The sequence below is a fragment of the Periophthalmus magnuspinnatus genome, chromosome 8 (assembly GCF_009829125.3).
Source record: "Periophthalmus magnuspinnatus isolate fPerMag1 chromosome 8, fPerMag1.2.pri, whole genome shotgun sequence".
NCBI classification, from domain to species: domain Eukaryota; kingdom Metazoa; phylum Chordata; class Actinopteri; order Gobiiformes; family Gobiidae; genus Periophthalmus; species Periophthalmus magnuspinnatus.
The window spans coordinates 21,306,110-21,330,546 of record NC_047133.1 but is presented as its reverse complement, the minus strand read 5'-3'; the positions used below and the strand labels follow the sequence as shown (position 1 = coordinate 21,330,546).

Sequence of the window (24,437 nt, the reverse complement as noted above, 5' to 3'; positions counted from 1 at the left end):
TTACTCTATTAGCATATTTTTAAACAGGTACTTTAATATTTTTACTTAAGTAGATTTTTTTCAGATGCTACCTTTACTTTTACTTGAGTACTTCTTCCATCACTGGACAATAGCTGTAAGAATGCATGTTTTACAAAGTATTGTTTTAAGTTAGGGGTGTCAAACACATTTTCACCAAGGGCCACACCAGGAAAATGGACACTTTCAAAGGGTCAGATGTAATGTAAAATAAATGTAACTACTTTTTTAACTTGTTCATAAACTTTCTGTATTTATTACTTATTCAATGTACAAATATTGCATGTGTATTTCCATAGACGTAAAAAATATGGCTGTATAACTTGCTATCTTGTCATACCTTTTAATTTACCTTGTTGTGGGCCACATAAAATGACATAGCGGGCCACATTTTGCCCTTGGGCCTTGAGTTTGACATATGTTTTAAATATAAAAAACCCTATAGTTGAATGAATGCATGATAAGATTAATATACCGAGATGGTCAACACATAGGAACTGCCTGGAAAACTCAACATTTTATTAAATTTTTTTCTTTACTAGTGTCATAAAACGATGATAGAAATTTTTCACATGAGACGTAGGGGTACACAGTGGCTCTAGTATCATTTTTGAGCAGGCGTGTGGTGTAGTTAATTACTTGCTTAAATTTTCCGCTCACTTCATCAGAGAAATTCAGCTGGTTTGGAGAGAACCTGGCAACGTAAAAGCTCTGACAACAAAAAGCGACCTGTTGGAGCGTTTCGTCTCACAGTCTCTAGCATTGAGGATTTGGGGGATGAGTTTTTCTGGCGAGCAGGTAAAATAGCATCATCATAATAGCAGTCATTACTTGGTCAGAGATTGGCTCGTAGGTGCTGTCTGCTAACAATCGTGCCAGTCTCAGGGTGTGATGGATGTTGTAAGGAAAGTAATTCGTTTTGGCATCTGTGATCGGCCCGAGGAATGAACGCTACATCAGGGAAGAATGATATAACCCATTTTTTAATTTCCTGCCATTGACATCTGTTTGGGGCGTTAATAAAAGACCAGTGTTTGTTTATTTTATTAAGATAGAGTGCGGTTTGGTGGAAGCCCAGTCCAGGATGTGCTTGGTTAGAGTGAAACCAATTTGGACTCACAGTAATCCTGCAGTTTGTAATATTAAATTGAGTCATTGGGTCTTCCATGTTGTTTCCACTGATAAAAAGTTTGGTTCTATATTATACTAAATGGACTCTTGTGAGCTTTAAGCCATGTTATAATGTTGTTTCCTCCTCAAAAACATATCTGGAAATGTATTTTGTTTCATTCGCACATGTTTGAGTAACTCTTTATTATTAGTCTGTCTACATCTCCAAAGCTCAAAATGCTCTGTTCCACCTTGTGATGTCATGAAGTGGTAGTTTTCCAGTTAACAACTCCTTCTACCTTTAGTTCAATAGAGACTGGAAATTCCAGGGCTGCAATTATCTAAATGATTCTAGTGAAGGTGTGTGGAGTTTAAAAACACAGTGGAGCACTTCCTGTATTACCACATGACATCACAAGGTGGAGTAGAAGAATAAATAATACAGTTATGTACACAAAGACTAAGGGAAACTGAAGGCTTATCTTAACACAATACACACTTATGGAGGGAAACGCATGGGAAATGGGACAAAACACAAGACAGGATGGACGGGTGATGGAGTCTCATCCTGGGGTAGGCCTTGGGGAGAGGGGGGGTGTTGTATATTCTATGTCATATGTGAGGGTGTGTGTGTGTGTGTGTGTGTGTATGGTATATTCTATGTCTTATGTGTGAATGTGTGTGTATCGTATATTCTGTCTTGTGTGTGCGTGTGTATGTGTGTGCATTGTATATACTATCTTATGTGTGTGTGTATCGTATATTCTGTCTTTATGTGTGTGTGTATCATATATTCTATGTCGTATGTGTGTGTGTGTGTGTATCATTTATTCTGTCTTATGTGTGTGTCTATTGTTTATTCTATGTCTTATGTGTATCGTTTATTCTATGTCTTATGTGTATCGTTTATTCTATGTCTTATGTGTGTGTGTGTATCGTTTATTCTATGTCTTATGTGTGTGTGTGTATCGTTTATTCTATGTCTTATGTGTGTGTGTATCGTATATTCTATGTCTTATGTGTGTGTGTATCGTTTATTCTGTCTTATGTGTGTGTGTATCGTTTATTCTATGTCTTATGTGTGTGTGTATCGTTTATTCTATGTCTTATGTATGTGTGTATCGTTTATTCTGTCTTATGTGTGTGTGTATCGTTTATTCTATGTCTTATGTGTGTGTGTATCGTTTATTCTATGTCTTATGTGTGTGTATTGTACATTCTATGCCTTGTGTGTATATCGTATCGTATATTCTTGTGTATGTGTATTGTATATACTAAGTCTTTTGTGTGTGTACTGTATATTCTATGCCTTATGTGAGTATGTGTGTGTATATTCTTGTGTGTGTGGATTGTATATTCTAAGTCTTGTGTGTGTGTGTGTGTGTGTACATGTATGCAATTATGCTGAAATTTGTGTTGTTTTTTTGTTCTTTTTCCATTATAATCATTGTGTCTCCCCTTTTACTTTGACGCAGTTCCTAACTCCAAACCTCAGTCTTGAATCCCACATCCCCCTCTCTTAATGTTCCTTTCTCACTTGGAATTATGCACTCCATGTTGTAAATATTGATGTTTGCAAAAAAATAAATATAAAACAAACAAAAAAGCCCCCAAAAAGCCAGGTGGAACAGAGTGTTTTCTGTTTTAGCGAAGAACTCAGTCTAAATATGCAGGGTTTGTGTGTTAAACATGTGTGAATGAAACAAAACACAAATCCAGGTCTGTTTGCGATGAGGAAACAACATTATTAGATCATAAAACAGCGTAATATATGCCCTTTAAACTAAAACAATAGTGCTTTACAATGCATCATTCATATACTGCACATAGCCACAGCTGCTATGAAGTGTCTTGCATAAGGACACAACAATAGCATGCCCTGGTTTGAGCAGGAATTAATACTGTTCAAAAACCACTTTATAATGTTATTCATTTTGGAGGCCTTCTTCTATAGAGATCAATAATCCCCACTGCTTGACGGCGTCTGTTGGTGACACAAATCCTATAGTCACAAAACCGAGGTAGGTGAAATGTCTTGCCCAAGGACACACTGATTAAAGATAAACTCTGACATTTAGTTTCATGGGAGGAAAAAGTTCATATTTCTTCATCGGAAACATATGAAGCAGGTAAACAGAAAAAAACAACAGTTACATAGAGTTACTGTATAAAATTATGACCTTATTCTACACATAACTGAGCAAGTACAAGTTAGTTTCAACCAGAGTGTTTGTTTTCTGATCCCAAGGTAGATGAATGCTGCTGTTGTGTCCTTGGGCAAGACACTTAACCCACCAGTGTCTACATGAATGTGTGTGTGAATGGGTGAGTGGTTCCTTGATGTAAAACGCTTTGTGTGCCTTGAAAGTGGAAAAGTGCCATATTACTAACCTCCACCTGCCATCACCACAACTGAAAAAAGTCTAAACCAGAAAAGTGATTTTGAATTTCTGTCACAATCAAATGAAGTCCAGTGATCTATCGTTTTTTTTTTTTTGCATGAGCTGAGATTATTGCATTGGAAAGCAGCAGGTTTGGCTCTAACAGAGAGAATGGATTGGAGGCAATTACTCTGTTTGGGCTCCGTACCTGCAGTTTTAAATGTTCAGCCTTTTCCCTGATTTACAAATATTTACATCTGAACCTGCAGCTGGCCGCGCAGAAATGAATTAACCTGTGAATGATTCATGGAGAAACCTGCGCCAGGAAACCGCTCAGCTCCGGCAGACATACCCATAAATCCCACTGTAATTTGAAGCCATTTAACAAACTAAAACAGCAAATAATCAACAAGTGATGAGATGCAAAATTGGTCATGTGTTTACGGATTTCACCATAGTGTCTGCGCCGTCGACAAGCCTGGCTGCACCCGTTCACCCCAAACAATTACCCAAGAATCCCTGCTCATTTTGTACCACTGGACATGTTTCAGCATACAGACGTCAAGCATCAAAAATATAAAAATGATGACCTTATTCTACATACAACTGAGCAAGTCAATGTTATTTTCAACCTGACTGTTTGTCGACGATACGAAAGGTTGACAGTTCGAATCCCGCTTTCGACGTAAACATTATCGGTTGAGCAGTCAGATCCACTTCCACACGCGCTTTGATTGCCTTGTGACAATTTACCATTATTCATGTGGGTTTTTATACAGCCAGATATGTAAATCACAAAATATCCGACTCTTCTGGAATGAATCAGTTCTGGAAAATTAATTTATCAATAATCTAATAGATAACAGCTGGAGTTTATTAGGACCATCAATGACTTTTTCCTCATTCATGTATTACATAAGGGACATTATAGGCAAAAATGATGATAAAACCTCTAGGCGATTTAATTATGAATCAATTATAAAAGTCTATTAAAATGCAGCGCAAGTTCTATGACATACAGTAATGTGCCGCCCCATTTACACAAGGTGAACATTTTAGGATATAACGGGAAAGGTTAATTTATGCAAGTTCAGTTTCATTTAAAAGGTAAACACAGAATATGTACAGGGTGCCATTTTGTATTTATTTCCCCACTTACCCCGGGGGCGGCAGTAGCTCAGTTGGTAGAGCGTTTGTCCACTGAGGGTTGGCGGTTCGATCCCCCGTCTCCACATAAAGATCACTGGTTGAGATGTCAGATCCACTGACCCAAAAGGTGAGGGTGCGATTCCAACTCCCACGTATGCATACTGCTGTTGTGTCCTTGAGCAAACCACTTAACCCACCTCGCCCCCGGTGTCTATGTACACTGTTGTATGAATGTGCGAGTGAACGAGTGAACGGGTGAGCGGTTCCTTGATGCTGTGAAGGTGGAAAAGTGCCATATAAAAATCTGACCATTTATCAAAGTTTTCTGAGTGTCAAATCTCTGAGTAAACTAATGATGATGTAAAGCTCCAGAAAGTCCATTATTATAAAAAATATTCAATTTTAAATACATTTTAGTCATAATTATTCCAATCAAACATGTCTCTTTCACTTAGCAGACTTGGAAGTGACTAACACTGACATCTCCCATAACAGAATGGACTGACTGAATATTAGCAAGACACCAATTAAGAGTAGAGACTTGGAAATAGTCTGTGCATTGGCTGTTGTTAATGGTCTAAGTAATGGAGGGAGGGAGGGAGGGAAAGAGAGTGAAGGAGAGAAAGCAAGGAAGGAGGAAAGGGAGCGAGAGGAGGGGGGAGAGATAGAGAGGGAGAGAGGAAGGGAGGGAGAGAGAGAGGGAGGGAGGGAGAAAACAAGGGAGGGAGAGAGAGGAGGGGGGAGAGAGAGTGAGAGGGAGCGAGAAAGGGATGGCAGAGACACAGAGAGAGAAGAGGGTGGAGACACAGAGAAAGAGAGGAGGGGGGAGAGAAGGAGGGTGGGAGAGAGACAGAGAAAGAGAGGGGAAGAAAAAAGGGAGAGAAAAGAAGGGAGGGAAAGAGGGAGACAAAACAAGTAAGGGAGAAAGAGAGGGAGGGGGGAGCGAAAAGGGACTCGAATGAGAGAGAGAAAGGAAGGGAGAGGGAGAGTGAGAGAGAGGGAGAGAGGAAGAGAATTAAGTAATGGGGAGGGGGAGAGATAGAGAGAGAGCAAAGTGCCATTACACTCTGTGCCAGGCCTTAGTCTCTTCCCAGTTCCCATTAGTCATGCTGCGTGTGTCTCCGTGTTAGACTTATGTATCAAGTTTCCCTTCATAAGTTCTCAATGAGGAAATGATTGCATTTCTACATGGTCGGTGGTGCATATTGTTAGCAAACAGTACTCCTAAATGACTTTCTGTAGCAAAACAAATGGAAAAGTAGGAAGTGTAGAAAAAAACACTATGAGGCAACACATAGTAATAGCAATAACTTCAGAAAGCATTGCACTCTTGGGCCGCACCACCTTGATGACAACAACACCAAATGATGATATAGTTTACATATTAGATATTCTTGATTCAAGCCAGTGTATATGTGCAGCTAATAAGACTGGCAAATACATTGGACTTAAACCATGCCTCAACACTGCCACCTCTTGCTCAACTTTATAAATTATCCTACTGCTAAAAGTGCACTATGCAACTTTTCTGCTGGAGGGTCTGCCATCTGCTTGTCATCGTGGAAATGTTATTGCTTTGCCAGGAATGATCCACAGTATGGCATTAAACATATATTCTTGGATTCATTCAATTGCAGGTGTTTTATTAAGAATACTACGCATTCTTCAACACAGATATAACCTGTAACTTGGCCTGGTGACATGACCAGCTTGTCTGATTGAAGATATGAGTTTAATGTCATGCTGTGGAACTTCCAGGCCAGATAATGCCATCTCCAAAAAGACAAGCAGATGGCAAACTCCTCCACCAGAAAAGTTACACAATGCACCATTAATAAGAAGCACAAATTAACTTCTGGGGAAATACATTTTAAAATTACTTTACTGGCTTTCTGTACATTTTAGCAAGGAAATATCTTTCAGATGAATCTTTTCTGCTAGCATTTGGTTTTACAGTCCTCACACTCTCAAAGACGCAAGACAGCTTTTCTTGAAGTGAGTGAGTGAGGGGGCCATCCCAGTATTTACACAGCAGAGAGCCTCCGGGCAGTAAAACCTTCTCTGCCAAGTCTATCAATGTCAGACACATAGAGATGAGGTTCTCACAGTCCAGCTCCCTGAATCCACTCGCATTGGGGGCCATGTCACTCAGGAGGACGTGTGCGTGGCCATTGGGTAACAGCTGCTGCAGTTTGCCGTGTGTGGAGGGGTCTGTGACATCATGATGGGAAATGAAGTGAGCACCATCTAGAGATGATATGTTCAACAAATCGACCCCCACCACAGTCCCACGGGGAGCGGTAGGATCTTAAACAGAGAAAGCAGCATTCATCATTTCATCATATAGTGTGACAGTGAGGCCAGTAAGTTTTTTGTTTTGTTTTTTTTTTTTACAATTTAATGTGCATCAGGTTTTACCTAATGCACAAATGCCCTTTTAATATATTGCAGGTTAAGTTGATCTGATGGAAAATATATACAGAATTCTTGGCTTAGTTTCATAAAGTCCATTTTTGGCTTTGGCCAGTGTCTGTGCATTATCCATTACATTGTGGAGGCTGCTGCCAAGAGTCTAAAGGAGGCAGACTGCACTCTGCCACCATAAAGTGTGCTTTATGGCCAGCTCTCTTAATGTAGTTTCTTACCATATCAACAAAATGGATCATTATAATTTCTTGTGCCCATTTGAATAAAGTTAAGATAATGCAACAAAATAGTTCCACAGAAATAATAAAAGCGTAATAAATGTCCCTAAAACACATTTGTTACATCTCCATCTTCTCCTCACCTGTCCCGGCTGAGTTGACCCTCTGCACCGCCACCTGGCTCCAGGCTCCGGGCGCAGCTCCACAGTCCACCACGGACTGTCCCGGCACGAGGAGCCTGAACCTGTCGTCTATCTCCAGGAGTTTGAAGGCGCTTCTGCACCGATAGTTTTGTTCGTGCGAAGCTTTAACATAAGGATCTTTGAGCTGTCGCTGGAGCCAGCGGTGCTCCGCCGCGGTCCTCGTCTTCACCTTCTTCAGGGCTGGAGTGGAGGAGTGCAGCGCCCTGTACAGAACAAACATGCTCCTCAATGTTGACATTGTGGAAAACGTGAAACCGAAACATGCTGCTGGGCTTTGCGCCTGCGCAAAAGCATGTTTCTCATTGGATAAACTCACTGTGTAACATTCAACGCGCTCCCCTTAAAACAGAGCGCGAATAGTTCCTCTTAGATTATTTTACCAAACAAATTAGACAATTTATTCAACAATGAGCTTTTCAACACGTTTAAATACCTAATCTGTTCTATGATGGCTCGAGCTGTGAAACCACCCGACATTTTGATGCCAAACTAATCAAAACTGTCCCGTTTAGTCCGCACCTCCCTCTGATGACGTTTGGCGCGCGCGGCGGTGCACGCGGTGAGATCAGGAGACTCCAGTGTGAAAGTTACATTTTCACGCTCGTTTTTCCCCCAGCTCGTTTCCAGTATTTGTAGCCCAGTCCAATACACTGCTTTAATTCAGCACAGCAGACCGCCCAGACTCCTCCAGCCGCCCCCTGTGCTCTGTGTTGTTGTGTTGCAGGATGCTGAGCCCGAAGCTGCTGACCCTGGTGCTGGTGGTGCAGCCGGGCAGAGTGCTGCTGGGGATGAAGAAGAGGGGCTTCGGGGCGGGCAAGTGGAACGGGTTTGGAGGCAAAGTGCAACCGGGAGAGAGCATTGAAGAGGCTGCAAGGAGGTACAGCTGGGTGTATCTGAATGTATTTGTAAATATAAGAATATTTCAGTGGTAGAAACTCCCTGATGAAGATGTTTTGGAGTGAAAGAAAGGAACACTCCAAGAAAAGAGAGGAGGTTTTCTTCTACTATGCAACCAAACACATGTGCAATGTAAAATAGATAGGATGTATGGACTAGCATGTTTTAGTGGTTTGAAAAAAAATAGACAAAGTGGTACAATTGGACGTCTCCTCCACAGAGTTATCGTATTTGTAAATGCAACAAGACTTAGTTTAGTGTAAGGCCATGTTGTATAACTCATAACTGAAATCAGGCCTTAATAAATGATTTACAGTGTGACTTGTCTGGTCACTTCCTCATCAGATGTTGGTTTGTTTTGGAGTGAGGAGCAGAAAAGCTGAAGGCTCAGAACATCTTCTTATTTTCCTCTGCAAAAATAAGAAACTACTCACCATTATGCAAACAAACACAAGTGACAGTGCAAAAGGAGTCTGAGGCAGCTTGTTTTGACTCGGTGGTTTAAAAACAAATTTCAAAGAGCAGCTTAAGACGAGTGGAAGTTGGTAATTACTTGTGTATCTCCAAACAGTTTTAACACGATATCTTTTTCCTCTGTTCATGGGTTTCAAATTCCTGCTATAGGTGGCATTTTGAAGACTTTTCACCATTAAACAGATCTAATATCTTATTTTAAATTGTCAATTGCTACGGCAAAGGTACAAATTTTTCATCATGCTGAATGGCTAAAACCCACAACAGACTAAGATTACTATTGGTACTGATAAGTCGTGGAAGGTAACAAAGTACAAGTAGTAAAGTACTGTACTTAAGTAGAATTTTTGGTATCTGTACTTTGAAAAGTAAATTTTAGAGTGGATTCTTTTTACTTCACTACATTTGACATCAGGTATCTGTACTTTCTACTCCACTATATTTTTGAACTGAAAAGTAAAAGTACTTTTCATACGATTTGAGGTGTTATTTTTACCATGTTTGTGGTAACATCCTGATTAAAGTTTTTGAGTTGAAGCTTTGGCTTTGACCAAGCAAAAATAAATACACAAAATTCACAAGAAAAAATAAGAAATTGATTTGTACTGTTACTGTTGACCAAAATATGTGTCATTTTTAGTCAATATCACGACATTTAACACTTAAACACAAAATTAACAACATTTGTGTCAAGTACTTTTACTTTTTTCTCTTAAAGTACATTCTTAAACAGGTACTTTTATACTTTTACACAAGTAGATTTTTTCATATATTTTTACTTGAGCAACTTTTTAGCTCTGTATTTGTACTTTTACTTACGTACTTGCGTAACAACATTGAGTACTCCATCCTCCTCTGGTCCTGACTGTGTTTGCTACTCGACACAGACTAAATTTAAACCTTAATAAATTCTTTATGAAAGGGTAGGTTATGTCGTCACCATTGCAGAATAACAAAGTTGTGTATTATTAGCCTCCAATAGCTTATCTTTTATGTAACAAACTGAGCTATTTACCGCAAAAGTGAAAACCTAAAAGTATACATGCCTTACGTCAATACTACGATGTCAACTTTAGCAGCTTTTAGTGGTGGCGATACTTCTAGTGTGGCTAATCCTTAAAGTACGATAGCTTATGAAATATTGATTGAATGTTTTTTTTTCTTTCAGAGAGCTGCTAGAGGAGAGTGGTTTGACAGTAGATGCTTTGGAGAAAATTGGAAATATCAAGTTTGAATTTGTGGGAGAAACACAGTTGCTGGACGTGCACGTTTTCAGAGCTGACACCTACAATGGAGAACCAACCGAATCAGAGGGTGAGAATTACACAAGGCTAGACCTCTGTATCCCCGGTCTAGAGGTACGAATATCTGATCAATAAACGTGATAATTTGGATCACAATGGTATCATAAGGACTAAAACATAATAAAAAATGACAAGTCTCGAAGCAAAATTACGTTTTTGTTTTAAATAATGATACTAATAATGCATTAGTTTTGTATAGACAAGGTAAGTTTATTTGTACAGTGCAATTCATACAGAAAGTAATTAAAACACAGAATAAGAAAGGCATTAAAATCACAATACAAGCCAATCAAAACATAAATAATCATCATAAAATTAACATTAAAAGAGAAGGGTGCAGAGTAAAAACCTTTCAGTCATATGCGCTGCTCAACAGAACCATTTTGAGCCTGATTTAAACCTTGTCAAAGCAGATAGCCGCACTGGAGTACACTAATAGATGCAAGGCTGCCAATCTGCGTCACCAGCCTCTCCGACTACCACCAAAACTCACACACATCACATTCATACAAGACAATGTAGGTGAAGTGTCTTGCCAAAGGATGTGATTACAGTATTGCCACTGGCGCCCCACTGTAGCACCTGGTATTTCCAGCGGTCTCCATCCAAGTACTAGGCTCAGCCCTGCATTGCTTCTGAGATCTGACAAGAGCAGGCTTTGACAAGTGTTTTTTTTTTTATTATTCAATCTTCTATAGTTCAGAAAGTAAACCTAAATGTAAAATATTTTAAAAAATCTACACATTAATGTTATCCATCTTGCATTGCCTATTCCAGACAAAGCAGTAATGTTTCCATGGAGACAAGCAGGGGGTGGACTGTGCACCAGAAAAGTGGCATGCTGTACCTGACCATAATGTAGAAGAGTGTGTCTGATGTTGTAATGCGTCATGTATTTTCAGAGATGAGGCCCCAGTGGTTTCAAACGGACCAAATCCCCTTCAGTCAGATGTGGGCCGACGACATCCTGTGGTTCCCTTTGATGCTGCAGAAGAAGAAGTTTGTGGGATACTTTAAATTTCAGGGCCATGATGTGATCTTGAGCCAAACACTGGAGGAGGTCAAAGAGCTCAAATGAACTGAGACAAAAGACTTTGAGGAAACATAGGTTTATGTTCACGGTTCTATTTGATACTGTTTCTGTAACCACGGTTTAGTACATTCTATATTATTCATTCTCTCCTCAATCAAACTACTGTAATCACAGCTGCCCTGGGACAGACCAGCTGAAGCATGGCAGGCATTTTGTGTTATGGCTGAATACATAATCATCAAAATAATACATGGGATAAGATTGGCTGATTGACTTTCAGAGGGATTAAAACTAGTGACCCTCTGGTTTGTGGGTGGACACTTATTGCACTACTGTGGCCTCAGAGGTGTGTATGTAAAAGTGTTAAAGTTCTCTGTAAGAAAAAAACACGGTTCAGTGATTTTAATGATTTATTAAAAACTGGGAAAGCGCATTTGGCAAGAGGTTTAAATACATAGTATTTACATTATGTACATGGAAATGTTTTATAAATTCTTTCAAAAAAGTGAATTACTTTTATATTTCTTCATTTGAATTCCAGCCATGTGCACACAGATATGTTTAGTTTTGAAGTATAAACTATGTAGCTCTACACTTACCCTGTGCAGTGGTGCAACTTTGTCTGACAAAGTTTATAACAAGTCAACTTATTTCCCATGGTTTTGATTCACTTTTCTACAGATATACAAATACTGAAGCTGTCTTTGGTTATTATAGTGTTATAATCATCATAGTGATGTGCTCTTTTTGTCATACCAAACACAATGCAGGCAAAATTAGTACAACAAAACACTGTCAAAATTAGACAAGTGACATTGTCTAAAAACTATAAATATGTACTTCCTGTTTATAAAAATAGTGGTGCATTTAAGTATTATTTGACAGAACAATGATCGCTTTGTCTCGGCTTAGTGTCTCTTAAAGTGTAATAGTTTATAATAGAACAACATGGAGTGTTTTGTGTGTAAATCACATATAAATCATACATCTATGTTTTTGATAAGACAATCATCTCAGCACAGCATAAATATGATTCTTTTCACTTGTGCCCTGTTGGTGTACAAACATTGCTTACATATATATGATTTCAAATTTGCAGATGTGTTAATTCAGCTTTATACAAACACTTGAGCAGCTTGTGTTTATTAATGATAGTGTCTTTAAACGGGCAGCTTCACACCGTTGTTACGACCAAAGAGACATCCGAGTTTAGGCTGCAGTTCTGTCCACACTTCCCCCATCTGAAAAAGAAAGTTATTTTTTTATCAATAAAACTTTAAAGAGAACATTTTAAAAAGATAAGGGTCAGGCCGAAATTCATTATGTCCCCTGAGAATTGATGTTTAAACGCAATGTCTCTATCTGGGATTTGCCGACTGTGAAACGTAAGCCATCTGAAATGTTAGATCAAATGATTATCTTTTTTGCAATATCGTTCATCTTTATTAGGTCTTTGTTTGACTTTACAGAAACAATTTAAGGCACTTTTTAAATTACAGGAGCGGGACAAAGTTGGTGAATCAGAGGAGAGTGTGGTGGAGAGATTGTTCCTCACCTCTCTGTGTCCTTGGACCTGCGAGTTAACAAAGGCACCGAGGATGTGGGATGTGATTGGGAGATAGCTGAAGATAAGCTGTGTTTCTTGATGAAGGCAAAAGAGGGAAAAGTAGTTACGCAGCTCCATCGTCTGAATGGCATTTTCTTGCTGTTTAAAAGGAGACAAAATTAGTATTGTGCAATCTACTACTACTACAATTGTATTATGGAACAAATATAAATGACAGTAATAGGATTGTATTTGGTTGCATAGTTTTGCAGCATTACTTTACATTTTAAAAGGGCCCATATTATGCTATGGGCCCTTTAAAACTTATATTTACATATGCAGAATATATATGTTTATATATAACACTCCACCTTGTGATGTCATGTGGTAATACAGGAAGTTCTCCACTGTGTTTAAACTCCATGCACCTTCACTAGAATCATTTGGACGATTTCAACCCTGGATTTGCCAATATTTACTGAACAAAAAAGGTAAAAAAATAGCTGTTAACTTAAACTACAGTTTCATCACAAGGTGGAATGGAGCATTTTGAGCTTTGGAGATGTAAACAGACTAATAATGCAGCATTACTCAAACGTGTGAATGAAACAAAACTCCAGGTATATTTTTGAGGAGGCAACAGCATAACATGGCTAAAAGCTCAAGTCAATTTTGCGTAACACAGGAACTTTAAGTATTGCACAATATAGAAAAGTGTGGGCAAACGATGACACAAAACTGGCTAAATCAGCGGTTATTATGCACACATCAACACTGCCTATGACAATCCTGTACATTTTGTCCTGTTAGTAGGGAGTATTGAAACCGACTAATCTTGTAAATTATGTCAAGTTTATTCATTTGTTACTCAATGTGAACTACAGATAACAGTCATATCATCTCCTCCTGTGACACGATTGGCAAAGATTATTACTGTCAATTATCCGCATCAAACATTTTGTATCAGATAGCGTCATTTTGCAGCTCAATGTGTTTTTACCTGTACTATCCTGGACTCCAGCTGCTCCACTGACGCCTGCTCTTTGGGCTGGACTGTGGCGCTCATCATCTGCCTCTTCATCATCCCGTACTTGTGCAGAGCCCTCTGGTGTTCATGAAGTACACCTTTCTCATGCCGCTCACACAGATCCTGCAGACGTACACAGCCAGGCTCAAAGACAGCACTTTCTTTCTGTGTATTCTTGTTACTGGAATAACAGCCTACGTTGGCGTGATCATTTTCATGAACAAAAATGTTTTATGTATTTTAATCATTATCCCAATCCCTCTGTGGGTACGCTAGAAGGCTGGGTAAAAACATAGGACCCTAAATTTGGCAGTCATTTGTCATAATTTCACAGTATTTTACTGGAATGACTAGTGTGCAGTCCTACCTTGAACTGTAAATTATAATTATGTAGTTTTAGAAGATAAATTGGAGAACAACATGAATATGGCAATTTAATCTTGTGTCAATGGAGCAGTGCCACCGTTTTGCTTATTTTCTCCTCCTAATCCATCAGATTAGAAATATGTTTTATATCAAGATTAGGGATGCACTGATACGACACTGTTTATCAGATATCAGCACTGATATTGAACAATTTGGTGACTCAAATATTGGCTTCCAAGATATCGGTTTAGTCGATAACCCATTTTAGATTTTACAAAGCTGTCTTGTAGTTACTTTATAGGTCTATTACTGTGCAAAGTTGACTCTTGTGAGCTTTAAGCCATGTTATAATGTCATTACGTCCTCAAAAACATACCTGGAGTTATCATTAGCTTGTCATCTCCAAACCTCAAAATGCTCTGTTCCACCTTGTGATGTCATGAAGCGGTAGTTTACAACAGCTACTTTTTACCTTTAGTGTGTTCTCCGTTTGAAAGAAGAACTCAGCCTAAATGTGCGGGGCTTGTGTGTTAAACATGTGCATGAAACAAAACAAAATATCAGAAAATGGTGCAATGTGTGCCCTTTAAGTGATAAATAACAGTTACAAAACACATTTAGATAATATTGTACCTCTTTCATTTTTTTAAAAAAGGAAATAAGTTATATTTTCAGTCTCTGCCCTAGTATTGATTGATATTTGGTATCGCTAAAGTATTGACATCTATATCAGAACAGAAAAGGCTGGATTGGTGCATCGCTAATCAAGATAATACACAAGACCATTTTTTAAGATATACATTTGTTCCCATATGATCGCCCACCCTTAGTTTGAGCTAAAACAAACCTTGTAGGACTGCAGCAAATCCAGGAACAGGTTTAATCTCTCCACCACATCATCCTCTTCTCGTCTCCCCTGCAGACATCACGAATACAAAGTCATTTTATCCCTGAGCTGCATATTTGGACGCTGCATCTGAAAACAGGTGCTGTGTTTTGAGAGAGAGGAGGTAATTTACTTGCTGAGCAGCTTTGTCCGACAACACTGCAAACTCCACAGACAAACTCTTCAGGGACTGACGTAGGGCCCCCCAGCTACTTTGGGACGACGCGAAGCAGGGAATAGTCGAAGAATCTGAGCCTAGATTACTGCGAAAGACAGAAGGCAATATTGTTGTGTCTAAACTGCCAAAACTCTCAAATCCCAAAGTCAAACAGCCATCGGAGACAACAAAAAACCTGGGGGAGGCTGAATCCCCCGAGATTATTTTTTCATAGTCCAAAAACCTACAGTTTGACAGTGTTCGCGGTGATGAAATACCTGAGCTCCTTGCCAAACAAAAGCAGATCAGTGGCGTTTTCCTTTGAGCGCTCCGCCATTTTCTCAGCCCGGTCACGAAGTTTAAAGAAGCTGTTGTGAATATTTCTAATGAGTTCTCGACTTGTGGAGAATTGAGCCTGGATGTCAGCCGGGAGATACTCCTGACAAGAGGAAATGAGGAACTTTAGTGAAAACTTTAAGAAGAAATGGATCATCAACTCCCTTGTGTGCTAAATCAGCTAATTAGAAAAGAGAAGTGGCCTAATTAAATTTGACTGGTTTAATTGTAACCAAAACACTACGTACAGAGCCCAGACGCAGAAGAGCGATAAACTCAAAAACTGTAAAACATGTTGTCCTCATCATACACTATTCAAATGTAAAGATGCACCAGCTTGACTCCATGGAGATGTTACTACTTTGATACGTTTAATGCCATACTGTGGAACATGGTAGCCAGTCTCCATGAAGATAAGCAGGTGACACCATCAAGTTATGGGTCAAATCTGTGGAGAGGCAAGCTCACCCGCAGAAAGATTGTCGTTTAAGATATTTTTGAGCAATAATAATAACAACAACAGCACCATAATGCCATACTGTGGAATGTTGAAAGCAAACCAATAACGTGGACAAAATGTATAAAATGTAGTCTTTTAAAAAAAACTATTTTAGGCATGTTATGTTTTTAAAGGCTGCCGTTTATGTAGGCCTGACACAACAATTACTATATCGACTTATCATTCAATAAAAGCTAGAACAGTATTTTGGGGCTAAATATTCATCGTTTGTACAGTTTCTTTGCAAAAATGGGGAGATTTTGGGTATTTTTGTTGTAGTACAATAAGTTTTGAGCTGTAGCAGGTTGAGTAAGTGCCTTCTATGGCCAATTATTGGTTCATTATGTTGTTTGTTTCTTGCAGCTCATGGCTTTTAATGAGACTGTCTATTTAACAATGGTGGTCTGAGATTATCTTGCGTCGTTATTGAGCGTGTCAAAACATAACATTAACACACTCATTTCGAAATTTGTTATCGTGAAAGACGTATCAGAATCTCAACTGATCCAATGTGTGTCATTTTGTAATAAAGTTAAATGGCAGATGTCAACAAGCTATTAAAGGTCTTATATTACACAAAACTGACTCTTACTTTAGCCATGTCATGTTTTTACCTAAACATACCCAGGGTTGTGTTTTGTTTCATTCACACATGTTTGAGTACCACAACTCTTTATTATTAGTCTGTCTAAATCTCCAAAGCTCAAAATGCTCTGTTCCACCTTGTGATGTCATGAAGTGGTAGATTTAACAGCTACCTTTTACCTTGAGTTCAGTAGAGATGGGCAATTCCAGAGCTGAAATGATCTAAATGATTCTAGTGAGGGTGTCTGGAGTTTAAAAACCACAGTGAAGCACTTCCTGTATTACCACATGACATCACAAGGTGGAACAGAGTGTTTTCTGTTTGAGAGAAGAACTCAGCTTAAATTTGCAGGGTTTCTGTGAATGAAACAAAAACACAACTCCAGGTCCGTTTGTGATGAGGAAACATAACATCAGAATATAGTGTAATATGGGCCCTTTAAAGTAAAAGTCGACACTATTACACTATTTGCAAAGTAAACTGTAACATTATTGCACTTAAATGCTTCTGATGGACCTCACCTTTGCCAGCGTTGCAATCCTATTGGTCATAAACTCATCCCCTGCTTTTTTGTACGTGTCTCGCAGCTTGGTCTGGACATCCTGGTAAAAAAAAGACAGGTGAAGAGGGGGTTATTGCGAAGTCAACGCCAGGACAGGAAGTCTCACATTGCTTTAAAGATTAAAAAAACAGCAGAAATCACGTACGGTGCCACTGAAGGTAAGGAAGGTTTTGACCAGCTCGTCCTCGGAGAAGAACGGATGTCGAGCAACCAAGTTAATAAACCTGCCCAGGGCGCGTCTCCGGCCTTCAATAAAGTCCCGCTCGGAGATGGAGGTCAGAACTGTACAAACATAAAACAGAAAAATGTAACACAAGTCAGTCACAAGTCACAGTTTCTTAAAGGTGATGGCGGTTTATTGGGTTTATCGACCTGTTCCAAGGTTACACAGTTTTTAAAAGGAGCAAATAGGAAAAATAATCAGATGTAAACAAAATCTAGAGGAAAAAAATAAAGAGAAACAGGCACAATGCACTTCTATACTGCGCTACCTGCTTGTCATAGAGTCTTGCTTTGCCTGAAATGTTCCAGACACTCCAGAAGAAAAGTTACACAGTGAACCTTTAACTAACCAACATCCATTTTTTTCGTAAAAGGCTTTTATTACTAATTTGACTCAAATATAATACAGGCAGCATCTGACTCACACATGGAAAGAGGAAAAGTCAAGGAAGTTGCTTTGCATTTACATACCACAACTGGAACTAAACAGGGACAGACAACAAGGGACTAAACCAGGACTAGAAAAGAACCAAACCAAGTCTACATCTGGACTAAACCAGGAACAAACCAACGTGTGTGAAGTGTGAATGAAACCTAGTCCTAATGGTCACAGTATTAATAGTAGGGATCTAAGAATCAGATACTGGTATTAGATATTGCTGCCTATACGGAAAAAATTGCTGGATCGGATATCGGTTCAGTTGATATCCTGGTTAGGCATATGAATTAATGTAACAAGACACTGGCTGTACTTGGCCCAGAAAGTCTCATAATGTTTAAACTCATCATCCTTCAAGTAATTACAGAGCGACTTTATGTAATTATATCAGCTACATAACACAGTTGGACCACTTTGTCTCATTTTATGTTAGTTTAAATGGAAATAAATGCCGTTTTCAGTCTCTGTTCTGGTATCGGTTGATAAAGATACTAAAGAAGACCTACTGCGCTTTTGTCTGCTCAATGGGTGAAATATAGTGGATCGCTATGTTATAATTTGCACATTTTAAAATCGCAATATTCACCTAAAACAACTTAAGAAAAAGGCGGACTTCCATGTTTGACAGCTGCGGTGGCCAATGGGAGCTGACATCGCCTTAAACGTCAACGCAAGAAGGAGCCAGAGCCGTGCCGTTGTCAGCACCTCCGATGGATGTAGATTGTGCTATAGAGCTGCCAAATCCTACATGTATCACCGATTAAGAAAATACAATTGGAGAACGAAGTACAGTGGGCGTATGCCAGTATCCCAACGAAAACAGGAGTTGATCAACAAAATGGCGTCTTGAAAATAAGCGATTAAAAGGCTGCTCAAACATGCACAAATCCCTCCAAAAACTAAAGCTCTGGAAAGTTGATTTTGCAGAATAGGTCTGCTTTAAAGCTATAGTATCGGAATCGGTATCGAAACTGAAAAACCTGGATTGGCGCATCTCTAATTAGGCAATTTTCTCTAGTGAAAGAAAGTTAACAAAGTCATCATGTTCTCTGACATTTGAACAATTTTACCATGAACTCACAGCCTCATGACTTACACCTCATTTGTGCAATAAGATTTCTAAAGTTGCACAATCCTATAATGAACACATCTTGGGGTCAAACGCTTTACACAGAAATCTGCCAGGACACGATGTTGCTCTGAAACAGTAAGTCATTGTGAACTCCAATAGGCCTATTTTCCACCCCACTAGTCGCCTTGTTTCTTTCAGGCAGCAAATGAATGAACTGCAACAACAATTTAAAACAATAACACCTTCTGGGCCAACTATTTTACACTGACAATGGCTTACACTAATGTTGTTTATTTCACCTGAATAATAAGACGACGTACCTCCTTTTAGCATCCGCTTTGGAGGCAGCGCTGGTACGACCCTGTATGCAAACCTCTGCAGCAAAACTTCATGGAACACGTCGAAGTCACTGTATCGTCGATAAACAGATATTTTATAACGCTGTGAAGAATAAAAGTACTCATTAGACTGTTGGATGTCGTATATTGCCTTACAAAATAAAGCAAACAAGCCGCATTAAGCCATTATAAAACACAAAACACATTATAAAAAGAGTTTAAAATAGGAAAAAAATACTCTTATTGTTGTATTTTAAATTACTTTAACTGTAAATCCTACAAAATTTAAAGGGACAAAACATGAAAATAAGGCTAAATTAGGAAAAAATTAACAACACAGTCTAAAAAATATGATCAAATTAGAGTTAAAGGCGCATTATGTAACTTGGAGTACACCACTGTCGTTATGGAGATATTTTAAAACATATTTCAATAAGTTAGAATGAAATAAGTTGCCCTGCTTTGGAACATTTCAGGACAAGGAATCACAACATCTTCATGGGGACAAACAGGTGGCGTATCCTCCAATAGAAAAGTCACATAATACACCTTTAAACAAAAACAACTCACTCGCTCAACACGTCTTTTCCCTGATTACATTATACATGGGTACGTGCCTGGCTGGTGACTTGGTACTCCACATGTTTGAGGAACAGTCCCTTCTTCTCTGGGATCAATTCCACTTGGACCGTGTCCCGGGACAGGAGCTGGTCCAGGTTCTGGGACAGGGTCAGCTCGTCCTCCTGCGCAGGCTGCATCCTCAGACTGCTCAAGTCTCTGGGCTCTCCAAGATGAGGCTTAGGCAACTCTGTCACAGCACAATCACTGCTATCAAGGTCTAATATTTACTCTTCCAGTTTGAGAAAGGAAGTGAAAATAAAAGATTTCAACACTCAAAATGTGGTTTTAGTTTATATTCTTAAGTATGTTTTGGTTTATTGCCTTTATTCTGCCCCACCCACGTTTGCCTCTAAATGCTAAAACAATGTAGAAAAAAAATCCTATTGTGTTTTTTGGGGATTTTTTTCTAACTGGCATTTCAATTGCAATTACACTTAAAGTTATAAAAGAGTGCACAGTTTAAACTCATCTGAGAGAAGATAGAAATATAAACTGTTAAACAAACACAATGATCCCGTGCATTTCAGAACATAGCTGTAGAGTATTTTGAATAGGACTGGTTATAATGTTGTTTGTAGATGACATTAAGTTACTTCAGTAATTTATCTCTGACATTAGAGCCATGACAACCATCTTGCACTCTGAGGACTTCAGGAACTGTCCTGGTTTTGTCCTGGTTTTGTCCTGGTTTTGTCCTGGTTTTGTCCTGGTTTTGTCCTGGTTTTGTCCTGGTTTTGTCCTGGTTTTGTCCTGGTTTTGTCCTGGTTTTGTCCTGGTTTTGTCCTGGTTTTGTCCTGGTTTTGTCCTGGTTTTGTCCTGGTTTTGTCCTGGTTTTGTCCTGGTTTTGTCCTGGTTTTGTCCTGGTTTTGTCCTGGTTTTGTCCTGGTTTTGTCCTGGTTTTGTCCTGGTTTTGTCCTGGTTTTGTCCTGGTTTTGTCCTGGTTTTGTCCTGGTGCTCAGAGTCAGGACTAAACATGGGGAATCAGTGTTTCAGTTTTATGCAGCCAAAACCTGAAGATGTGAGACAGGCCTCTACTTTGACAATGTTTAAATCCAGGCTCAAAACAGTTCTATTCAGCTGTGCATATGACTGAAAGGTTTTTAATTCTGCACTCTTCTGTTTTAATGTTAATTTTATGATGATTATGTTTTGATTTGTTGTGATTTTAATGTCCTTCTTACTCTGTAAAGCGCTTTGAATTGCTTTGTTTACGAATTGTGCTATACAAATAAACTTGCGTGGCATAATTTCTATCTTTGCGCTTTGCCAAATGAGACCATTCATTGTGCTTTCAATTCAGTTAAGTGTAATCTTGCACTGTGGCCTTTATTTTATTATGTCTATTATATCGAATTCCACTGGCATAATGCTGGTCATGTGGTTCATGTGATCTGCCATTCATGTATTTGTTCCATTTTGTTCCAGAGATGGCCCAACTGAAATTAAATGGATTAAAACAAATGTAGCTGGAACAATACATTTTGGAGCTCAGTATTAAACATGTGTACATTTTTTTTAGCACAGTTGGGAAGTTGTTGTTTATTTTTTAGGTATATGATAAGATTTGAGCTGTAGAAGGTCAAATGGATAACTTCTATGACTCAGTACAGATGCAAACTAAGTACTAAAGTGTTTCATTCTGCTATTTATTTATTGCAGCTCATGTGTTTTAACTGTATTGGAGATTTAAAATAGTAGCTTCAATGAGTTTCAATATTATCGTTTATCATCTATATATACTTCAGCAATATATTGCACTATGTGACAGGCCTAGATGTAGAAAAGTAATTCTCGGACTGGCAGGAAGTGGCATGCAGCAGCCACCTGAAATAACAGGGAGGCCTTAAATAAAGACAGAAGGTTGGATTTTCTCAGACCAGCGAAATGAAAACCTCATTGAAAACCATATAACCGTGTACGCCCCCTGTCATCTCTATACTGAGGGATCTGTGGAGCTAACCTACATACAAAACACCAAACCAGAAATATATCAAAACATCACCACGCAGCAATGTCTGGGAATACAAATTTAACTTCACTGGTTTAAAAGGGCATTCTCCACAGTTCTATATTATTATAACCACAATAAGGAGCAGAGCAATAAAAGACAAGAAAGGAGTTATATTGGTACCAGTGGTGGATGAAGTACTCAGTTTTGTTACATAAGTAAAAGGTACAGATACAGAGGTAAAAAGTTACTCAAGTAGAAGCATTTAGGTGATACTTTTAGTTTTACTTAAAGTACATTTAAACGGGTACTTAAAAAATTCTACTTAAGAGTAAAAATTAAAAGTATTTCACACAAGTGTTGTTCATTTGTAAAGTGTAAATGTAAAGATTCCGATTTAACAATGATACATACTTTGGTCAACAGCAACAATAATCAATTTCTTAATTTTTCCTATGAATTTTGTGTATTTATTTTTGTTTGCTCAAAGCCGAAGCTTGAACTCAAAAACTTTAGTCAGGATGTTTCCACGAACATGGTAAAAATAACCCCGCAGATCATACGAGAAGTACTTTTTACTTTTCAGTCCTGTTAAAATGTAGTGGAGTAGAAAGTAAAGATACTGCTCTCAAATGTAATGAAGTAAAAGTAAAAAGTGGCCACTGTAAAATTTACTTGTGTACAGATGACTTAAAATTCTACTTTAGTCCAGTACTTTACTACTTGTGCTTCGTTACTTTCCACCACTGTTGGATACTACAGTTGAAACAGACGACTGAGGACGTTTCCTTTGCTGAACGTGGCCAATTACAAAAGTACTCATTAACCAAAACATTTGGTGTGGCTGTAACTTACCCAAAATGCAGTTTTCCAACAGTTTGGGGCTTGGTTGCTTTCCTTGCTGAGCCAATGCGATGAGAGCCAGAGCTTTGTAGAGGGCGAGCTTGTTCAGGTATCCGTCTGTGCACTCAACATGTTCAACAATCTGAGGAGGACAATGACACAGAGTCGCAGAGGTCAGTTTTACACAAGATTCAACTCTAGTGTGGACACATTCCTCCCTCAGAAAGTGCAAACTCAACACAAAAGACTGGTGTGCCGGGAAACCAGGAAACAGGCAACTTATACTGGACAATAAGTCTTTAAAATAACACTTCAAACAAGATATGCTTAGAAGCCTATCAGAGAATTCAGATAATGGGAAGTTTGACGTAATATTATCCAGAGAAACAACAAAATAAAAATAAAACATCATTCTTAAGCTTTAAAACTTTATAGTAGTAATTTTGCTGTTGTAAAAATCTCACCTGGCCTATGACTGGCTTGGAGAGTTCAGTCTTTTGGAGTAATCGATGAAAAACTTCCAACTGCACTTTCTCATGTGTCCTACTGTGGATGGCCTCATACACTTCTCTGTAATAGGCAGGAACTGAGCCTAAAAGAGGAACAATATCTATTTATATCTTCATCTAAACCACTTTTCCCCAAGAAATCACTAGTTTCTTCACAGGAAGCGTATTGCGTAAAAACCTCCCACAAAGACCGTTATGTTCCTCACCATGTTGTTTTAAATCGTAAATAAGACACGGGCACACAATTTTATGCCATCTGAAAACTTTTAAGGTCGTTTTGACAGAGTTGTAGCTGCCAAAAACTGAATGTGAGTAATTGTACATTCAGAACTTTTGGGCATCCTCTCCTCAGTTGCTCCTGCGTAACTGCGCCTGGTCTGGATGACAGGTTTACATGTCACGTGGCAACAAAAACATCTTAACTTTTAATGAGAGGTCTGTCCGCGTGCTTGCATGGTCGAATAACAGCACTGTGATCTAAAAGAGGAAATCTACACGTGGTTTTTAAGCTCTGACAACTTATTTTGACGTTAAAGTTACGCGTAAAAGTGGTTTCTTCGTGGCACGAGATGGACATGAGCGAGCATCCTTCAAAACAAGCTTAGTTCAAATGTAAAACAGTTCATTTAAAATCTAAAACACATCTAAAGACTTAGTGGAAAAGACAGAATACGTGCCTAAACCTGCCCATTTAACATCCCATAGCGTTTTCTCACGTTACCTTCGTGTATCTCCACTGCCATGGCTCTGACTGTCATGTGAGCACGAGAGCACCTCCATGTGATTTCCTGCAGAAAAGAAAAAACAAGTAAATTATTTCTTAAAGTTGTAGCGGGCGTTGGTTGAAGTCCAAGCTCGAGACATAGTGGTAAAATTGTCGCTTACACGCAGAGACAGGTATTGCACCAGTCACTGCAGCCATTTTGATGCGTTAAGATGAACTTTTTATGAGGAAAAGCAAGTCCAAGTCGCCTCAAAAACCACTTGTTGATCTGCCCCAGTTTCCTTCCTTGTTTCACCTGTTCCACTGGTTTTAATAAGATCCTCTGGGCACATTTCATGATTTTACTGTGAAAGTGAAAGTTTATTAAATTAGGCCAAGTGATTGAGACCAGGTGTATCTTATTGAAACATGAAGAAAAAACTCCAACATGTCATAAACAGAATATATTGCCTGTAGGCTTCAATATTCAAATTTTAGTTTTGGAAAAGCATGCTAAACTAAATAATAATGATAAAAACAACAACAACAATAATTTTAAAATA

At 38.7% G+C, this 24,437-nt stretch overlaps 3 protein-coding genes across 3 annotated transcripts; 1 reads left to right on the top strand and 2 right to left on the bottom strand.

Annotated features, from left to right (window-relative positions):
- Window positions 1-5,695: 5,695 nt before the first annotated feature.
- On the bottom strand, window positions 5,696-7,755 carry mrm2 (mitochondrial rRNA methyltransferase 2). The gene is made up of 2 exons (XM_033971170.2): window positions 7,447-7,755; window positions 5,696-6,965 (listed from the first exon to the last, which is right to left on the bottom strand). The coding sequence occupies exons 1-2, from the start codon at window positions 7,742-7,744 to the stop codon at window positions 6,535-6,537; spliced, it is 729 nt and encodes a 242-aa protein (XP_033827061.1). The 5' UTR covers window positions 7,745-7,755; the 3' UTR covers window positions 5,696-6,534.
- A 300-nt stretch (window positions 7,756-8,055) lies between these two features.
- On the top strand, window positions 8,056-11,713 carry nudt1 (nudix (nucleoside diphosphate linked moiety X)-type motif 1). Its single transcript, XM_033971139.2, has 3 exons — window positions 8,056-8,383; window positions 10,046-10,191; window positions 11,084-11,713. The coding sequence occupies exons 1-3, from the start codon at window positions 8,232-8,234 to the stop codon at window positions 11,257-11,259; spliced, it is 474 nt and encodes a 157-aa protein (XP_033827030.1). The 5' UTR covers window positions 8,056-8,231; the 3' UTR covers window positions 11,260-11,713.
- Window positions 11,714-11,976: 263 nt separating this feature from the next.
- Window positions 11,977-24,234, bottom strand: snx8a (sorting nexin 8a). Its single transcript, XM_033971137.2, has 14 exons — window positions 24,057-24,234; window positions 23,893-23,959; window positions 23,127-23,254; window positions 22,675-22,804; window positions 19,868-20,058; window positions 19,233-19,353; window positions 17,325-17,461; window positions 17,139-17,219; window positions 15,475-15,635; window positions 15,173-15,302; window positions 15,001-15,069; window positions 13,761-13,910; window positions 12,770-12,919; window positions 11,977-12,455 (listed from the first exon to the last, which is right to left on the bottom strand). The coding sequence occupies exons 2-14, from the start codon at window positions 23,927-23,929 to the stop codon at window positions 12,375-12,377; spliced, it is 1,566 nt and encodes a 521-aa protein (XP_033827028.1). The 5' UTR covers window positions 23,930-23,959; window positions 24,057-24,234; the 3' UTR covers window positions 11,977-12,374.
- Between the last annotated feature and the right edge of the window lie 203 nt (window positions 24,235-24,437).

Excerpts from the sequence above, each read along its gene's own strand:
- mrm2 (XM_033971170.2), bottom strand. The coding sequence starts at position 7,744 with ATGTCAACATTGAGGAGCATGTTTGTTCTGTACAGGGCGCTGCACTCC. Across the intron at positions 6,966-7,446 it reads GGTCAACTCAGCCGGGACAG|ATCCTACCGCTCCCCGTGGG; the intron begins GTGAGGAGAAGA and ends TCTCTGTTTAAG.
- nudt1 (XM_033971139.2), top strand. The coding sequence starts at position 8,232 with ATGCTGAGCCCGAAGCTGCTGACCCTGGTGCTGGTGGTGCAGCCGGGC. Across the intron at positions 8,384-10,045 it reads ATTGAAGAGGCTGCAAGGAG|AGAGCTGCTAGAGGAGAGTG; the intron begins GTACAGCTGGGT and ends TTTTTCTTTCAG. Across the intron at positions 10,192-11,083 it reads AGAACCAACCGAATCAGAGG|AGATGAGGCCCCAGTGGTTT; the intron begins GTGAGAATTACA and ends ATGTATTTTCAG.
- snx8a (XM_033971137.2), bottom strand. The coding sequence starts at position 23,929 with ATGACAGTCAGAGCCATGGCAGTGGAGATACACGAAG. Across the intron at positions 19,354-19,867 it reads AGTACCAAGTCACCAGCCAG|CGTTATAAAATATCTGTTTA; the intron begins GCACGTACCCAT and ends TATTCTTCACAG. Across the intron at positions 17,462-19,232 it reads AAAGCGGATGCTAAAAGGAG|TTCTGACCTCCATCTCCGAG; the intron begins GTACGTCGTCTT and ends ATGTTTGTACAG.